This window comes from Oncorhynchus mykiss, chromosome 17 (assembly GCF_013265735.2).
Source record: "Oncorhynchus mykiss isolate Arlee chromosome 17, USDA_OmykA_1.1, whole genome shotgun sequence".
Classification (NCBI taxonomy): Eukaryota; Metazoa; Chordata; class Actinopteri; order Salmoniformes; family Salmonidae; genus Oncorhynchus; species Oncorhynchus mykiss.
Genome location: NC_048581.1, coordinates 62,969,743 through 62,986,600, shown reverse-complemented (window position 1 = coordinate 62,986,600; position 16,858 = coordinate 62,969,743). Strand labels below are relative to the sequence as shown.

Sequence of the window (16,858 nt, the reverse complement as noted above, 5' to 3'; positions counted from 1 at the left end):
TGTGGAAATGTAAAATTAATGTAGGATAATATAATACATTAGATCTGGTAAAAGATAATACAAAGAAGAAAGATTATTATTTTATTTTTTTTTGTGCAAGAGAAGGGCAATAACGTATTATTCCAGCCCAGGCGCGATTTTGATTTTGGCCACTAGATGGCAGCAGTGTATGTGCAAAGTTTTAGACTGATCCAATGAACCATTGCATATCTGTTCAAAATGTTCTATCAAGACTGCCCAAATGTGCCTAATTGGTATATTAATAATACATTTTAAAGTTCAGAATTGTGCACTCTCCTCAAACCATAGCATGGCATTCTTTCACTGTAATAGCTACTGTAAATTGGACAGTGCAGTTAGATTAACAATAATTTAAGCTTTCTGCCCATATCAGACATGTCTGGGAATTGTATTTGTTACTTACAACCTCATGTTAATCACATTAGCCTATCCCTAGGACACCGATCCCCTAGAGAGACATGACGATCACTCAGTCTGGAACATGTCAAGAACTTTGAAAGTTTCTTCAAGTGCAGTCGCAAAAACCATCAAGCACTATGATGAAACTGGCTCTCATGAGGACCGCCACAGGAAAGGAAGACCCAGCGTTACCTCTGCTGCAGAGGGTAAGTTCATTAGATTTACCAGCCTCAGATTGCAGCCCAAATAAATGCTTCACAGAGTTCAAGTAACAGACACATCTCAACATCAACTGTTCAGAGGAGACTGTGTGAGTTAGGCCTTCATGTTCGAATTTCTGCAAAGAAACCACTACTAAAGGACACCAATACTAAGAAGAGACTTGCTTGTGCCAAGAAACACAAGCAAAGGATATTAGACCGTTGGAAATTGTCCTTTGGTCTGATGAGTCCAAATTTGAGATTTTTGGTTCCAACCGTCTTTCTGAGACGCAGAATAGGTGAACGGATTATCTCCGCATTTGTGGTTCCCAACGTGAAGCATGGAGAAGGACGTGTGATGGTGTGGGGGTTCTTTGCTGGTGACACTGTGAAGGATTTATTTATAATGCAAGGCACACTAACCAGCATAGCTACACAGCATTCTGCAGCTATGCACCATCCCATCTGGTTTGCGCTTAGTGGGACTATCATTTGTTTTTCAACAGGACAATGACCCAAACACACCTCAAGGCTGTGTAAGGGCTATTTGACCAAGGAGAGTGATGGAGTGCTGCATCAGATTACCTAGCCTCCACAATCACCCGACCTCAACCCAACTGAGATGATTTGGGATGAGTTGGACTGCAGAGTGAAGGAAAAGCAGCTAACAAGTGCTCAGCAAATGTGTGAAATCCTTCAAGATTGTTGGAAAAGTATTCCGAGCTGGTTGAGAGAATGCCATGAGTGTGCAAAGTTGTCATCAAGGTAAAGGGTGGCTACTTTGAAAAATCTAAAATCAATTTTAATTTGTCTAACACTTTTTTGGTTACTACATTTTCCCATATGTGTTATTTCATAGTTTTGATGTCTTTACAATGTAGAAACTAGTACAAATAAAGAAAAACCCTTGAATGAGAAGATGTGTCCAAACTTTTGACTGGTACTGTAAATATATATATATATATACATGCTGGCTGGGTGAAAGCCCTTTAAACTGAATTTTCTTTATACAACAACACCGCTTGCAGTACATTTACTGCAACTACAGCGGTATTAATGGGCCCGTTGGCTGCAATGTCATATTTCCACCACGGGGCGGCGGTCGACGTCGACATTCTGCAGACAAAGATGGCGGTGCGGAAGAAAGACGGCGGCCCGAACGTAAAATATTTCGAAGCGTCTGATACAGTCTCGCAGTTCGACAATGTCCGCGTTTGGTTGGGCAAGAATTATAAAAAGGTACTGCTGTATTTTGTTATTGTAATGAATACATTCATTCATATGATCATAAATGAAAGAGGGCAATCTTAACAGTAGAAGGAGTGGGCAGGCGAGTGAGGGTATGATGAGATGGGTTGCAGTATAGTCCAGTTGTTTAATCCACACATTCACGAGACGGAAACAAAAGGATGCTGAGGAATCGTGCCGCGTGATGGACATGGACACTTGATATGTTTTAAGTGGATGTTTCTACACCCATTTAGTAGAGGGAAATAAATGGCCTGTGTTGGGGGTTGCTGTTCGGGGGAGGGGAGGGAACCTAGCTAGCTAGCTGGCTAGCTGGCTAACGGTAATTTCATGGATTGCAGATGCCTACTCCTGCCAGCGCAAGTGCACAAATCCAGATGTTAAACAGTTTTTTTTTTTTTTTACCGGCGCCTTCAGTTTTCTCTTTCACCCCATTTCACTCCATGGTCTTTTAGGGCAATATAAGCGCCATGAGTTTTCATGGTCCGGCTCCTTTTACCCCCAGATGGTGAGAAGGATTTTCTCATTATAGTGTTGCCAAAAAAGCCATGTCTATTGTCTCAGAGCAAGCGCTCAACCCCACCATTTTCAACCTGGGCCAGACAGAAAGAATACAAAGATTCACATAGATGAACCTATAATTTCTTTGACCATCAAATTACCTCTGTTTTTGTTAATTGTACAGTTCCAACTATCAAAGATCTATCTAAGACCCACTCACTCACACCATACTTGAATATATGGGATAATACCAGAATAATGATGATGTGCATGTCAACATAGTTACAATGTATATTTATCCTGATATTTCCATGTAAATCCTTTCTCTCTCTTGTCCCTCAGTACATCCAGGCGGAGCCCCCCACCAACAAGTCTCTGTCCAGCCTGGTGGTCCAGCTGCTGCAGTTTCAGGAGGAGGTGTTCGGACGACATGTCAGCAACCCACCTCTCACCAGGTTGCCGGTGAGAGAACTTGCACGCACACATGTGCTCAGACACACACACACACACACACACACACACACACACACACACACAATTTGCTCTTGTGCTTCCCCTATTCCACTGTTCTAATAGTGTATCTGACCCTCTGTCTTTCTGTTCAGATGAAGAGTTTCCTGGACTTTAAGTCTGGTGGGGCTCTCTGCCACATTCTGGCTGCAGCCTACAAGTTCAAGAGCGATCAGGGCTGGTAAGAGTTTCATTCTAGCCTGCATATTTTGTTTTGCTCACTACACTTACACTCCCCTCAAATGAGTTTAACCCACTAAGTTGTATGGTTGAGAAGTTCTGATTAAGATTAAACCAAATAGACTGATCCTTTGAGACGTTTTCATTTTCACAATGATGCATTTTTATTGAAATATTTTATGAGGTTGTGTGAGATTTTTGACTCCTGTCTGTCTTCATGGCAGGCGCAGGTTTGACTTTCAGAATCCTTCTCGGATGGACCGCAATGTGGAGATGTTCATGACTATCGAGAAATCTCTAGTACAGGTCCGTCTGCCCTTGTCTTCTTTGGAAAACTATTTTCTTTGTCTGTCGCTCTCTTTTTTTTTATTTACTCTCTCTTTCTCTGCATCTGTCCATCAGAACAACTGTCTGAGTCGACCAGTGATCTACCTGAGCTCTGACATTGAGGCCAAGCTACTGGGGAAACTGAAGGACATCATCAAGAGGCACCAGGTAGGCTTGTCTTCACTGACCTAATGATGAAACTGTATGAGTACACAATACAGTACAGCTTCATACAAAACAATACAATACAGCACAATACAGTACAATACAATGCAGTACAGCTTCATACAAAATAATACATTACAATACATTACAGTACAGCTTCATACAAAACAATACAATACATTATAATACAGCACAATACAATACAGTACAATACAATACAGTACAGCTTCATACAAAACAATACAATACAGTACAGCACAATACAGTACAATACAATGCAGTACAGCTTCGTACAAAACAATACAGCACAATACATTACAGTACAGCGTCATACAAAACAATACAGCACAATGCAATACAGCACAATATAATACAATACAGTACAACACAGTTAAGCAGAGTGTGTTTGCTGTCTCCTGCAGGGCTCAGTGACTGAAGACAAGACGTCCAGCTCCCATGTGGTGGTTCCCATCCCTGCCAGTCTGGAGGAGGGTGAGTCAGTCTAACATTATGGATCAAACGTTATCTGGTGGCCAGAATGTTTGTTCTGAATGTATGCCTGGAAAGTGAATTGGTCTATTAGCTAACTAGACTAATGGATTGATCATAGAGACATTTTTCTCTCTTCCTCTCCCCTCCCCCGTTGGTTCAGAGGAGTGGGTGCGTCTGGTAATGAAGAGAGACAAGCAGGTGCTGCTCCACTGGGGATACTATCCTGACAGGTAGGGACTGTCCATATTGGGGCCTCAGCCTGACAACGTCAACACAACCTTCGGATAAAGCCTTGTGCAGAACAGGGTGCTCTAACACCATGGAAACCCAGGATGATGATGATGATGATAATAATAATGATGGATTGGATTTATATAGCGCCTTTCTACATTGGTACTCAAAGCACTTTACACAGTAAGGGGGAAACACACCTCATCCACCACATGTTCAGCACCCACCTGGGTGATGCATGGCAACCATTTTGTGCCAGAACGCTCATCATACAACAGCTAGCATGGTGAGGAGTGATATATGCCAACTAGGAATGAGGGAGATGATTAAGTGGCCATGATGGAAATGGGGCCAGGTTGGGAATTCTGCAAGGACACCAGGGTTAACACCCCTACTCATACGATAATGGGACCTTTAATGACCAGAAAGAGTCAGGACACCCATTAAACATCCCATCTAATCCGAAAGACAGCACTCTACGCAGGGCAGTGTCCCTTTCACTGCCCTTGGGCATTGGGATTCGATCTTAAGAATAGAGAGAAGAGTTACCCCTACTGGTCCTCCAACACCACTTCCAGCAGCATCTGGTCTCCCATCCAGGACCAACCCTGCTTAGCTTCAAAAGCAAGCCAGCAGTGGGATGCAGGGTGGTGTTCTGCTGGCCGCATGGCACCATGTGTCTTAAATGTCACAATTTGGGGTGCAGACGCATTGAAAGTACACTGCCATTTTCTCTATCCCATACCCACATCTCCTTTACCATTTTCTCTATCCCATACCCATATCTCCTTTACCATTTTCTCTATCCCATACCCACATCTCCTTTACCATTTTCTCTATCCCATACCCACATCCCCCTTTACCATTTTCTCTATCCCATACCCACATCTCCTTTACCATTTTCTCTATCCCATACCCACATCTCCTTTACCATTTGAGCTTCACACTGTTTTCTCAGCCTGTGTTATAGCACCATGTGTTGACATGTGGTGCACTAGAAACATTAGTCTAGTCTAACCTCTGACCTCTGTCCCCTGCTGCTCAGCTATGACACCTGGATCTCAGCCAGTGAGGTGGAGGCTGCTGTGGAAGAAGCGCCCAGCCCAGAGAAACCCAGGAAGGTCGGCACACACATCCTTCCTTCTTCTCTTTCTGTGTCTTTCTGTGTGAGCTGATAGTCAGATAAAGGGACGGGGCTGTACCATAATGAACAAATGGCGGGAAACAACGCAATTGCGCATTAGATGACACATTGTCTGTTGATATTTGTTGCTTGCTGCATACATTTTTACTAAACAGTACGTTCTAAATAGTATGTAGTACATTGAGTACACAGAATGTTGTTTTAGTAAGTAGTAGGCAAGACAGGTTTCGGACACATCCTCTCTCTTCCCCTCTCTTTAAGTCTCTATTTTTCTCTCGCTCTTTCTCCCTCCTCTCTGTTTGTGTTTTTTTATAGCCAATATATAACATTTTACTACATTAAATGAACACCATATAAACTGTGTCTTCAGGTCCATGCCAAGTGGATCCTGGACCTTGACCAGTTTAATGAGTGGATGAATGAGGAGGACTATGAGGTGGGGGAGGGGGGCCCCAAGAGGAAGAGAATCTCAGCCAAGACCCTGACGGATGAGGTCACCACCCCAGGGGACGAGCGTCGTGACAAGAAGCCCGGCAGTGCCAAGAAGAGGAAGCGCTCGCCCTCCCCCTCGCCCACCCCACCACCCCAGGAGAGCAAGAAGAAGAACACAAAGAAAGGGTGTGGGTGTGTGTTACCCTTTGTTTACTACTGTGTAATACATTGGGAGATCTGTAGATTGCTGAAATACACAATGACTAAGAAATATAAGCCTTAAAATGATATACACATAATGACTAACTTTGTGTGTGTGTAGGCCCACCACCCCGTACACTAAGTCTAAGCGAGGCCAGAGAGAGGAGGAGCCAGAGGATCTGACTAAAGATCTGGATGAACCATCACCTGTACCTGCAGTGGAGGAGGTCACCCTACCTAAGACAGGTACACATGCTCACACACGTACGTGTGTGTATGTATATATATATATATATTTATTGAAGATTTAGACTCAGCCAATTGGCTTGTCCTCCTGATATTTACATTGGTTAAAACGTTAGTATTCATCATCATTGTGACAAAGTCAGGGGTTGAACTGAATTGTTGTATCACAGGAAATGCAACTCTCTCCCCCCACACCCTTCTCTCTCTCTCTCTCTCCTCCATACCCCTCTCTTTCTCTCTCTCTCTCCCCCCACACCCTTCTCTCTCTCTCTCTCTCTCTCTCTCTCCCCCATACCCCTTTCTCTCTTTCTCCCCCCATACCCCTCTCTCTCGCGTTCTCTCTTTCTCCCCCCCATACCTCTCTCTCTCTGTCTGTCTGTGTGTGTGTGTGTGTAGCCAACACTAAGAAAGACTCTGAGTCAACACCAGTAAAGGGAGGTACCATGACAGACCTGGGTGAGTTCCCTGAACAACTTAATAAGTTCTCAGTGTATATACACTGTCTGCAGGATGAGGTCACTTCTTACAATATTTTAGCTTTCTCCATCCTTTATCTGTCCCCTGATCTGTATTTTCACTCTCTCCTATTTTATCTCTTGAACAGATGAGCAAGAGGATGAATCCATGGAAACTGCAGGAAAGGAGGAGGAGGAGGGCTCTCCGAGTGTGAAGGGAGAGCCGGTGAAAGGTTCGGACCTCCATGAGGACAACGTGACCGAGCAGACCCACCACATCATTATCCCCAGCTATGCTGCCTGGTTTGACTACAACAGGTAGGCTACACATCTACGCGTCTCTCCCGACCATCAATGATGATAGTTTGATCAATGATGTATGTTTGACCTCTTTCTGTCTTTTCCAGTGTCCATGCTATCGAGCGTAGAGCCCTCCCAGAGTTTTTCAACGGCAAGAACAAATCCAAAACCCCTGAGATGTGAGTAAACACATGCTAACATAATGTTATTATGATTGTTATTATTATTTTTACACATGCCTAGCTTAATACACATGTACACTCTTCTGTGTTATACAGAGACCAACAGCTTTGGAGTTTGGAGTAACTTAGCTGCATAACCAATGACGAGAGTCTCTCTTTCTCTTCACAGTTACCTGGCCTATAGGAACTTCATGATAGACACTTACAGGCTGAACCCGCAGGAGTACCTTACCTCTACCGCCTGTCGTAGGAACCTGGCCGGAGATGTGTGCGCCATCATGAGGTCGGGAGGACTCAGTGCACACAGGACATTTACCACAGTCGCATTGTCTTTTCATCTACTTCATGCAGTAATATTTACCGCCTCCATTTATCCCTCTCTCCTCTTCCTCTTCCTCAGGGTGCATGCGTTCCTGGAGCAGTGGGGTCTGATCAACTACCAGGTGGACTCAGAGAGCCGGCCCACCCCCATGGGCCCCCCGCCCACCTCCCACTTCCACGTCCTGGCTGACACCCCCTCCAGCCTGGTGCCCCTGCAGCCCAAGGCCTCCCAGGTACACAGGCACACACACAGGTTATTTCTATATTTTGGTTCTAGATGCCTCTATTTGACTGTAGCTTCACTCCACTTCTCTCTGTCCCCTCCAGACTCCGGCGGCCCAGCAGATTCTGTCCTTCCCAGACAAGGTGAAGGAGAAGCAGCCAGCCGACCTGCAGAACTTTGGCCTGAGGACAGACATGTACAGCAAGAAGACTGGGCCTCCTAAGGTATGGCTCACAACACTGCAGGACTGATGAGGATCATAGTGCACTGTGTAGCTAGCTATCTGTAAAGAGTAGTGAGGTGTGTTACGGGGATGCTACTTCTTCCTGTCTGCAGAGTAAGACTGCTGCCAGCGCCATGCGAGACTGGACTGAACAGGAGACACTACTGCTGCTAGAGGTAACTAACAGCACAGCTCTGTCTCATCCACTTTATTACCATTCAATAGAATGCCCTTTAAATCCAAATAACCTTGAAACAGTGTTGAGAGGATCGACAACAAAAACACACAAATAACTTATCTGAAAATGTAACCTAGGGCTTAATATAACATCCTTATTAATATCAATCTTATCCTCTCCCCTCACCTCTCAGGGTCTAGAGATGTACAAGGATGACTGGAACAAGGTGTCGGAGCACGTGGGCTCACGTACCCAGGACGAGTGTATCCTACACTTCCTGCGTCTGCCCATCGAGGACCCATACCTGGAGGACACGTCCTCGTCCCTGGGCCCCCTGGCCTATCAGCCCGTCCCCTTCAGCCAGGCAGGCAACCCCGTCATGAGCACAGTGGCCTTCCTGGCCTCCGTGGTGGACCCCCGCGTGGCCTCCGCAGCCGCCAAATCTGCCCTGGGTGAGAGGTCAACTCACTAAATAACCGTTGGATCACACAGAGTACAGGCTGGCCTGATTTGTGTCAGAGCTGTTTAGCTAACCTTTATTTACCAGGAAGTGTCTTGGAAGTTTTGGATCTTTTTTTTCTCAAGAGATACTTTTTAGAGGTGGCGTGTGTATTTGGTGTAGCCTTCAACGGTTCAGAACCATCTCCCTGCTTCTTTTACCACCGTTCATTATCTCTCTTTCCTTCCTCCCTCCCTTCCTCCCTCCCCCTCTCTCTCAGAGGAGTTTTCCCGTATGAAGGAGGAGGTCCCAGCAGCACTGGTGGAGGCCCATGTGAGGAGGGTGGAAGAGGCGGCGCGGACCAGTGGCAGACAGGACCCCCTCTACGGCCTGGAAGGCAGCGGCATCGCAGGCACCAGCCTGGAGGAGGGAGAAAAACCTGGTGCAGCTTCCATCTACTATTATCTAAAACTATAGTTGTCTTTGGTCATATTTCCATGTATTGTATGTCAATGAAGAGAAATGAGTTTCCGGTGGGGTGCACTTAGGACACTAGGCTTGCTGACAACTCATCTGTCTTTTCTCTGCCTCCAGAAGAGAGCAGCGAGGAGAGTAAAAGTGACAGCCAATCCAGTGAAGAGAAGAGGGAGACCAAGGTATGGTGTCTTTAGGACTTCTACTTTACTTGTGTTTATGTGGTCGAGTCTTCTGAAACCAGCTACGGTCTGGGTCTGAATTGTCTAGGTTGTGATGATTTATACTCAGGTGTTGACCCTTGTCCCTGTCCCCATGGTGATAACAGGAGAACAAAGAGGGAGCCATGGAAGAGGGGGAGAAGCAAGGAGAAAACGGGAAGAAGGAGGAGGAGAGAGGAAGAGATGGAGAAGGAGAGGGAGAGCAAGAGGCTGAGAAGACCGACTCGGAGATGGGTAATGTTTATGTCTGTGACTGAATTTGAATGTATCTCTGTAAACTTTGTAAAATAGTCAACTTTTTTACAGACACTTAATTATGTGTGACTTCTATGTTTCCCTCTCTGCATTAGGTGATGGAGAGAAGGATAAGGAAGGGAAGGAGGGCTCGGAGGAGAGCCAGAGAGAAGGAGAGAGTGAGGGAGAGAGGAAGGCTAAGGTGGAGCGGGATGTGGGAGAGGGGAACCTGGCTACCGCAGCTGCCTCTGCCCTGGCTGCTGCTGCCGTCAAAGCCAAGGTCTGACCTCTGACCCGTGTTTAGCATGATCCCCCTAATCACAGATCTAGGATGAGGGGCTGTATTTATCAAACTTCTCAGAGTAGGAGTGCTGATCTACAGGTGTAGGATCTTAATTTGATCACTATTTTGCTGCTGAGGATTTTCTTGCACAGCAGCAGTGTGCAAGGCTTCTAAAGTTTGTAATTCCCACTTTAAAATGTCAGACTTGATTTGCCCTAACGAAAAATGCATCAACCCCTACAAAAAAGGTCCATTAATTATAATCACATTTCTTGTTGCTGCAGGATTAATTTCCTGCTGTAGCAAACTGGCTAAAATTAAGATCCTACATCTGCAGGGTCAGTTTTGCCTTTGGGATCATAATGAATAAGAAACTTTTTTTCACCTTTATTTAACCAGGTAGGCTAGTTGAGAACAAGTTCTCATTTACAACTGCGACCTGGCCAAGATAAAGCAAAGCAGTGCGACACAAACAACAACACAGAGTTACACATGGAATAAGCAAGCATACAGTCAATAATACAATAGAAAAAAGAAAGTCTATATACAGTGTGCAAATGGCGTGAGGAGGTAAGGCAATAAATAGGCCATAGTAGTCGAGTAATTACAATTTAGCAAATTAACACTGGAGTGATAGATGTGCAGATGATGATGTGCAAGTAGAAATACTGGTTTGCAAAAGAGCAGAAAAGTAAATAAAAACAATATGGGGATGAGGTAGGTAGATTGGGTGGGCTATTTACAGATGGGCTATGTACAGCTGCAGTGATGGGTTAGCTGCTCTGATAGCTGATGTTTAAAGTTAGTGAGGGAAATATAAGTCTCCAGCTTCAGATATTTTTGCAATTCATTCCAGATTACATTAGGATGCACTTGATCCTAGATCAGCTCTCCTAGCCAACCCCCAGGGGTTAAATCATATCTGTCCCTATCTGTTTCTCATACTGATTATCAACCAGGGATTGTTCAATATGTCTGTGCCATTTCACATGAAAAGATGACTCACATCCATACTTCTCTCTCTTTCTTGATCTCCTCTATACATTTTCTCTCCCCCCCCGTCTCCATTTCTATCTCCCCCTCCATCCTTCTCTGTGTTTCTCTCTCCATAGCACCTGGCTGCTGTGGAGGAGAGGAAGATCAAGTCTCTGGTGGCTCTGCTGGTGGAGACTCAGATGAAGAAGCTGGAGATCAAACTTAGACACTTTGAAGAGCTGGAGACCATCATGGACCGAGAGAGGGAGGCGGTGAGTCAATGAGAAGTGAAGGGTTATGGGGGATGTAGTTTAAGTAGACTTGTTTGTTTTGCTTTGTTGGTTGGAGTGTGCATATACATGTTCTTACCCTTTGTGAGTGTGTGTGTTGTGTGTGTAGTTGGAGTACCAGAGGCAGCAGCTACTGGCAGACCGTCAGTCGTTCCACATGGAGCAGCTGAAATATGCAGAGATGAGGGCGCGTCAGCAGCACTTCCAACAGATCCAGCAGCACAGCCAGACTGGAGGCCCACACTCCGCCCCGGCCCCCACTGGCCCCCCACCCCCACCCCAGGGCCCCTCAGCCACCCAGTCCCAGCCAACCCTCAGTACCCCTGCACCACAGCCAGCTCCCAGCCCAGCACCCCCTACCACCTCCATCCCTTCCTCTGCCCAGCCTGCTGAGCCCCAGCCGCCCCCCAGTGGTCCTCACACCTCACCTCCCCGCCCGCCAGGCCAGCCCCCCACGGCCCACTCCAGCACCACCCCAACACTCCACGGTGAGTCACACTTTGTGTTATCGAACTGTGAATTCAGTATTTAGCTAATACTGTACAAAAGTAATCATGTGGGCCTACTGAGTGGTGCAGCGGTCTAAGGCACCGCATCGCAGTGCTATTTGCGTCATCCTGTTTCGATCCCAGGCTGTTTCGCAGCCGGCCTCAACCGGGAGACCCATCAAGCGGCGCACAATTGGCCCAGCGTCGTCCGGGTTAGGGGAGGGTTTGGCCGGCCGGGTTGTCCTTGTCCCATCGTGCTTTAGCAACTCCGGGGGTAGGCCGGGCGCGAACGGTCGCCAGGTGTACAGTGTTTCCTCCGACACGTTGGTGCGGCTGGCTTCCGTGTTAGGCGAGTATTGTGTCAAGAAGCAGTGCTGCTTGGCGGGGTCGTGTTTCGGAGGACGCACGGCTCTCGACCTTCGCCTCTCCCGAGTCTGTATGGGAGTTGCAGAGATGAGACAAGACTGTAACTACCATTTGGATACCACAAAGTTGGGGAGAAAAAGGGATTAAAAATAAATAATAATAATCACATGAGCCACTGGAATCAACTTGAACTTTACTGTGACTTATTGTTTTTGGTGTGTGTGTGTGTGTGTGTTATTCTCTTTTCTTGAACCCAGAGCCTAGTGCCCCTCTACCTGAGGATACACACCACTCCTCAGCCCCAGTTCCCCCTCCACAGTGAAAAGAGAGAGGGAAGAAGAGAGTGAGAGAAAGGGTCCTGGCAAACTGAATGACATTGACCACTTTGTACCTATGAATCCTGCCTGTTTAATCTAAAAATGAAGAAGTCAAACTGAAGGACATATAACAAACTTTGATCATGTTTAACATTTTGAACGATTTACATGAGAAAGAAAAGCAAAACAAAAACATTTCACTGAAGTCTACCTTACCTTACCAGAGTGAATATAAAGATCCCCCTCAACTAAACAAGAAAATACCAATGAAGAACTTTATCGGTTTTCAAACTAACAGTCCCCCAGGCATTTTTTCAGACATAAGTTGCCTAATGACTTTCACATCAGAGCCCAAGGTTAAACCAAGAGAGAATGGTCATGTAAATACACCACTTGACCTGAGGATATGAAGAGAACTAAAAGGCTCTTGTCTGAGCAGTCCTTTGACCAGTGGTGCTTTGGTGCTTTCGTTTCCTGTTATAGTTTACTGTAGTCAGATGTCCTACCATGTTCCCAGAGGTACCTACCTACCTATTCACCCACGGTACCCCTGGTAGGAATTTATAAAAGAGAAAAAAAAGATTTGCACTTTGAAAAGATGTTTCCCCGGTGGCCATATCTAGAGACATGAAGCATTATTAATGGCTCTATTCAATAGGCGTTGCAGAAGTTCAGCGTTACAGCGTGATTGAAATGTGAAGGCAATGTTAGCGGAGACTGCATTCACAGTAAACACTGCATATGTCAGCTCAATCTGGAAATGACCTTTACATTGCTATTGCGCAATCTGTAACACTTCAGCAATACAGATTGAATAGAGCCCTAACTCAATTGACCTAAAGCACTTAGCTGCTCTCTTGTTTTGAACTTTTACTACGACGTCATAGTTTCCAAATATGAGATTCTCAGTTCTAGGTCACCTTATTTCATTGGTTTGGCTGCTTGTTGCCCTATGTGTGTGAATGTGCTGTTCTAGAGCATTGGGGTTGGTCTGTTGGTTAGATGTATCGTAAACTGAAACAAAGTATGTGTTAGGGAAATGAAAAAGGATGAACGAATGGTATTACTCTTTTGTAATGATATGTATTCTGCGTGGAAACCGTCTCATCTTGCCCTATTGCCATTTGTTATTAAGACTATGTACTGTAAACTGGATTTTCTGTTACGAATGTTTCGTTCCAATTGGAACAGAAAATCCCTCCATGACTGAGCATTAGAAACCACTTAAAGTATTGATGAAGGGCCACACCCCCAGAGTCAGTGTCCTCTAGGACACAATGTCCTAAAAGGCCTTATTTGAACTCTATTTTGGGCTCGATTCAATCCATATAGCAAAAGTTTAGCGTTACAGTGTGATTGAAATGTAAAGGCAATGTTAGCGGAGACTGCATTCACAGTAAACACTGCATATGTCAGCTCAATCAGATATGACCTTTACATTGCTATCGCACAATCTGTAACACTTCAGCAACACAGATTGAACAGAGCCCTTTGTTTTTTAAGTTTAACATCTGAAGCACTTCTGAAACAGTTGCACATGCTCAGAGCAGAGCATAATCATAAGCCTAGCAGTAACTGCACAAATAAGATGGTGTTTGTCAGTATGTCCAGTATGGCTAGTCAGTATCAGTGAATCATACCATTGTAGAGATGATACTCTAAAACAATGACTGGATATAGCTCCGGAAGAACCTTATTGGCAACTTCAAAGATAGCAGGTATCACCATCACAACTCTGTTCATTTTTTTAGGTTTGCAATTTTCTCCATATGAGTTTGTGGGATGCGGACATTTGGAAATCCACTGATTTTTATAGTTTGTTTTGTGTTTTCCAATAACCTGTCCAACTCGCATGAAGCTGTTAGTATGTGATGGAAGTGGCTTTAATGTTACAAAATAACTTTCTAAATCAAGGAATCTGAGAAGTCAGTTCAGCTTACAGAGGACAATTGTGTCCTTTAATATCTGTAAACAATATCTTCTCTATGTATCCTATCTATTTTTATAATATTTGACTGTCAGGTTTTCCATTTTTGTTTCTTTGATATTATTGTTTGCATTTTATTGCTGTATTTTATTATCTATGTAACCTCTAATCCCCTCCCTCATTGTCATGTGCGCGATCCTGATAGGCCTCCATGACCTTTCAATCAGTGTGACTGTGAGCATGGGTGTGTTTTCCCCACTGTTCCTTCAGTTCAGTTCCATCTAACCCCCTTGTGCCATTGTATTTGAATTGTTACAAAGGCTGAGGAATTGGGATGCTCATTGTTCTCATACAGAAGTAGAAAATGATGACACAGCAACACATTACACAAACCCACTCCTCTGACAGTGTCTACATATACTCTGATAATACAACTTGTGTCCAGATAGCCAGTGTTAGAAACTTCACTACAGTCGTGACCATGGATGGACTGCTTTGGTCTCTATTATTGCATTGTGTGGATTTCGTGATATGAAATACGTGTGTATGTTCAGTTTCTTGTTTCTGTTTGTTTTTCATGGTTGCTAACGATAGCAATGATTGCATTGATTATACAGTAGAAATTAACCTTTCCTCAGTCAAACTCTTGCCAAATGAGTGTCAACAGTTGCTCTGCCGTTCGTATTGAATTAAAATATATATATATGCGAAGGTTTTACTTACAATTTTTTGGGGAAAGTCAAATAAATGAAGATGACGTGACGTGTATAGTTTGGTCATTGTTGCTACTGTGGGGATCGCAATTATTGACACCCTGGATAAAGACGAGCAAAAATGACTGCATAAAAGAAATAATTCAAATACTGAGCTGTATTGTATGCAATATATTTGTTTTTAATTATATTATTTTATACTAATACAATTGCTCAAAGAAAGAGATTTTGTTTAAAGGCCCTGTGCAATCAAAACTGATTTTTCCTAAGTTATATATATATATATATATATTTCCACATTGATGTTGGAAAAAAACTGTAAAACTGTGGAAATGGTGATAATGCGCTTTTAAGAGTGGCTTGAAAAGACCGCCTGAAATTTCAGCCTGTTTTGGTGGATGGAGTTTTGCACTGCCTGTTGACAACCCCAGGTGGTAAATTAGTTTGTAGACCAATAAGAAAGAGAGTTCCAAACCTCTCTGCCAATAACAGCTAGCTTTCAGTTTTCCCCTCCCAGCTCAGACCACTCCCAGACAGTCCTAGTGTAACGATGTTGGTTATGTTTCCACTTGCCACTGCAGAACTATGTTTTCGATGTTTATGTATTCTTATTGGTTGGGTGAATTTACATATCAATAAAGTGTTATGCCATTCGTAACGCTTGCAGATAGGGGGAGATAGATAATGAATATCAATTCTTCCCAGTCTGATATTAACATGCAAGCAGGAGCTCACGTTCTGAAATAATGCATTCTATTTTCAAATGTACAATGTGTACGAGTTCACTTTGTACATGTCCTGATGTATACACTGAGTATACCAAACTTTAGGAACACCTTCCTATTGAGTTGCACCCCCTTGCCCTCAAAACAGCCTAAATTCGTTGGAAGCGTTCTACAGGGATGTTGGCCCATGTTGACTCCAATGCTTCTCACAGTTGTGTCAAGTTGGCTGGATGTCTTTTTGGTGGTAGGCCATCCTTGATACACATGGGAAACTGTTGTGTGAAAAACCCTGCAGCATTGCAGTTCTTGAAACATTTAAACCGGTGTACCTGGCACCTACTACCATACCCTGTTCAAAGACACTTAAATATTTTGTCTTGCCCATTCACCCTCTGAATGGCACATATGCACAATCCATATCTCAATTGTCTCGATTTAAAAATCCTTGTTTAACCTGTCTCCTCCCCTTCATCTACACTGATCGAAGTGGATTTAACAAGTGACATCAATAAGGGATTATAGCTTTCACCTGGATTCACCTGGTCATGGAAAGAGCAGGTATTCCTAATATTTTGTATACTCGGTGTATATGTGCACGGTACCTGTTAAATAATGGGGGCATTCTGGCATGTGCTTTTGTACGTAATTGCTAAAAAGCGCGAGTTAGCTAGCATGCTCTAATTCTAATGGTCACATTAGCTCCCTGCTAATTGAGTTATTTCCATGCCAACAGATGAATTACGAATCTACAACCATCAACATACTGTTGTCCTGCACATCTAATGTGCTTCCTTTTGTCTATCGTCAGACACTTAGATTTATTGGATTTTGTACTATTTTTGTCATTGTTATGTTTACAAAATACCCCGTCTGATATTGACATGCAAGCGACGAATCACAAATATACTGCCATCAACATACTGTTGTCCTGTACATCTGTGTTTCTACGTGTCTTATCGTCAGAATAAACACCATCAACTGGGATCGCTGGCTGGCCAGTCCTTTCTTTAAATACATAACGCAAGAGAGTTAACACTTGCAAAATTATTGCTTGAGAAATTGCTCTTAGCTAAGAAGCTATTGGTTTCCTTTTGACCATTTAATTGAAAACAATCACAGTAAGGTACTTCATTGTTACCCATAAATGATTTGATATCGAGTTAGAAACCGCTGCATTGGACCTTTAACAAGTCATTTTTTTTTTTTTAAGTCAGGGGTCAAAATTGA

At 44.0% G+C, this 16,858-nt stretch overlaps 1 protein-coding gene across 8 annotated transcripts; it reads left to right on the top strand.

Annotated features, from left to right (window-relative positions):
* Positions 1-1,698: 1,698 nt before the first annotated feature.
* Positions 1,699-15,564, top strand: smarcc2 (SWI/SNF related, matrix associated, actin dependent regulator of chromatin, subfamily c, member 2). Of its 8 annotated transcripts, none has more exons than XM_021569293.2 (25): positions 1,699-1,859; positions 2,712-2,831; positions 2,975-3,060; positions 3,290-3,365; positions 3,462-3,554; positions 3,974-4,043; positions 4,204-4,273; positions 5,320-5,395; positions 5,789-6,042; positions 6,173-6,315; positions 6,694-6,753; positions 6,902-7,070; positions 7,160-7,231; positions 7,404-7,517; positions 7,635-7,788; positions 7,883-8,002; positions 8,115-8,177; positions 8,373-8,631; positions 8,899-9,060; positions 9,213-9,274; positions 9,421-9,547; positions 9,664-9,827; positions 10,943-11,077; positions 11,205-11,583; positions 12,207-15,564. In XM_021569293.2, the coding sequence occupies exons 1-25, from the start codon at positions 1,749-1,751 to the stop codon at positions 12,269-12,271; spliced, it is 3,204 nt and encodes a 1,067-aa protein (XP_021424968.1). In that variant the 5' UTR covers positions 1,699-1,748; the 3' UTR covers positions 12,272-15,564. The 8 variants fall into 8 exon arrangements, with proteins under 8 accessions (XP_021424968.1, XP_036806310.1, XP_036806308.1 ...); XM_036950415.1 differs by having other exon boundaries at positions 3,284-3,365; positions 5,789-6,036; positions 6,173-6,297; positions 9,216-9,274; XM_036950413.1 differs by having other exon boundaries at positions 3,284-3,365; positions 5,789-6,036; positions 6,173-6,297.
* The last annotated feature ends 1,294 nt before the right edge of the window (positions 15,565-16,858 follow it).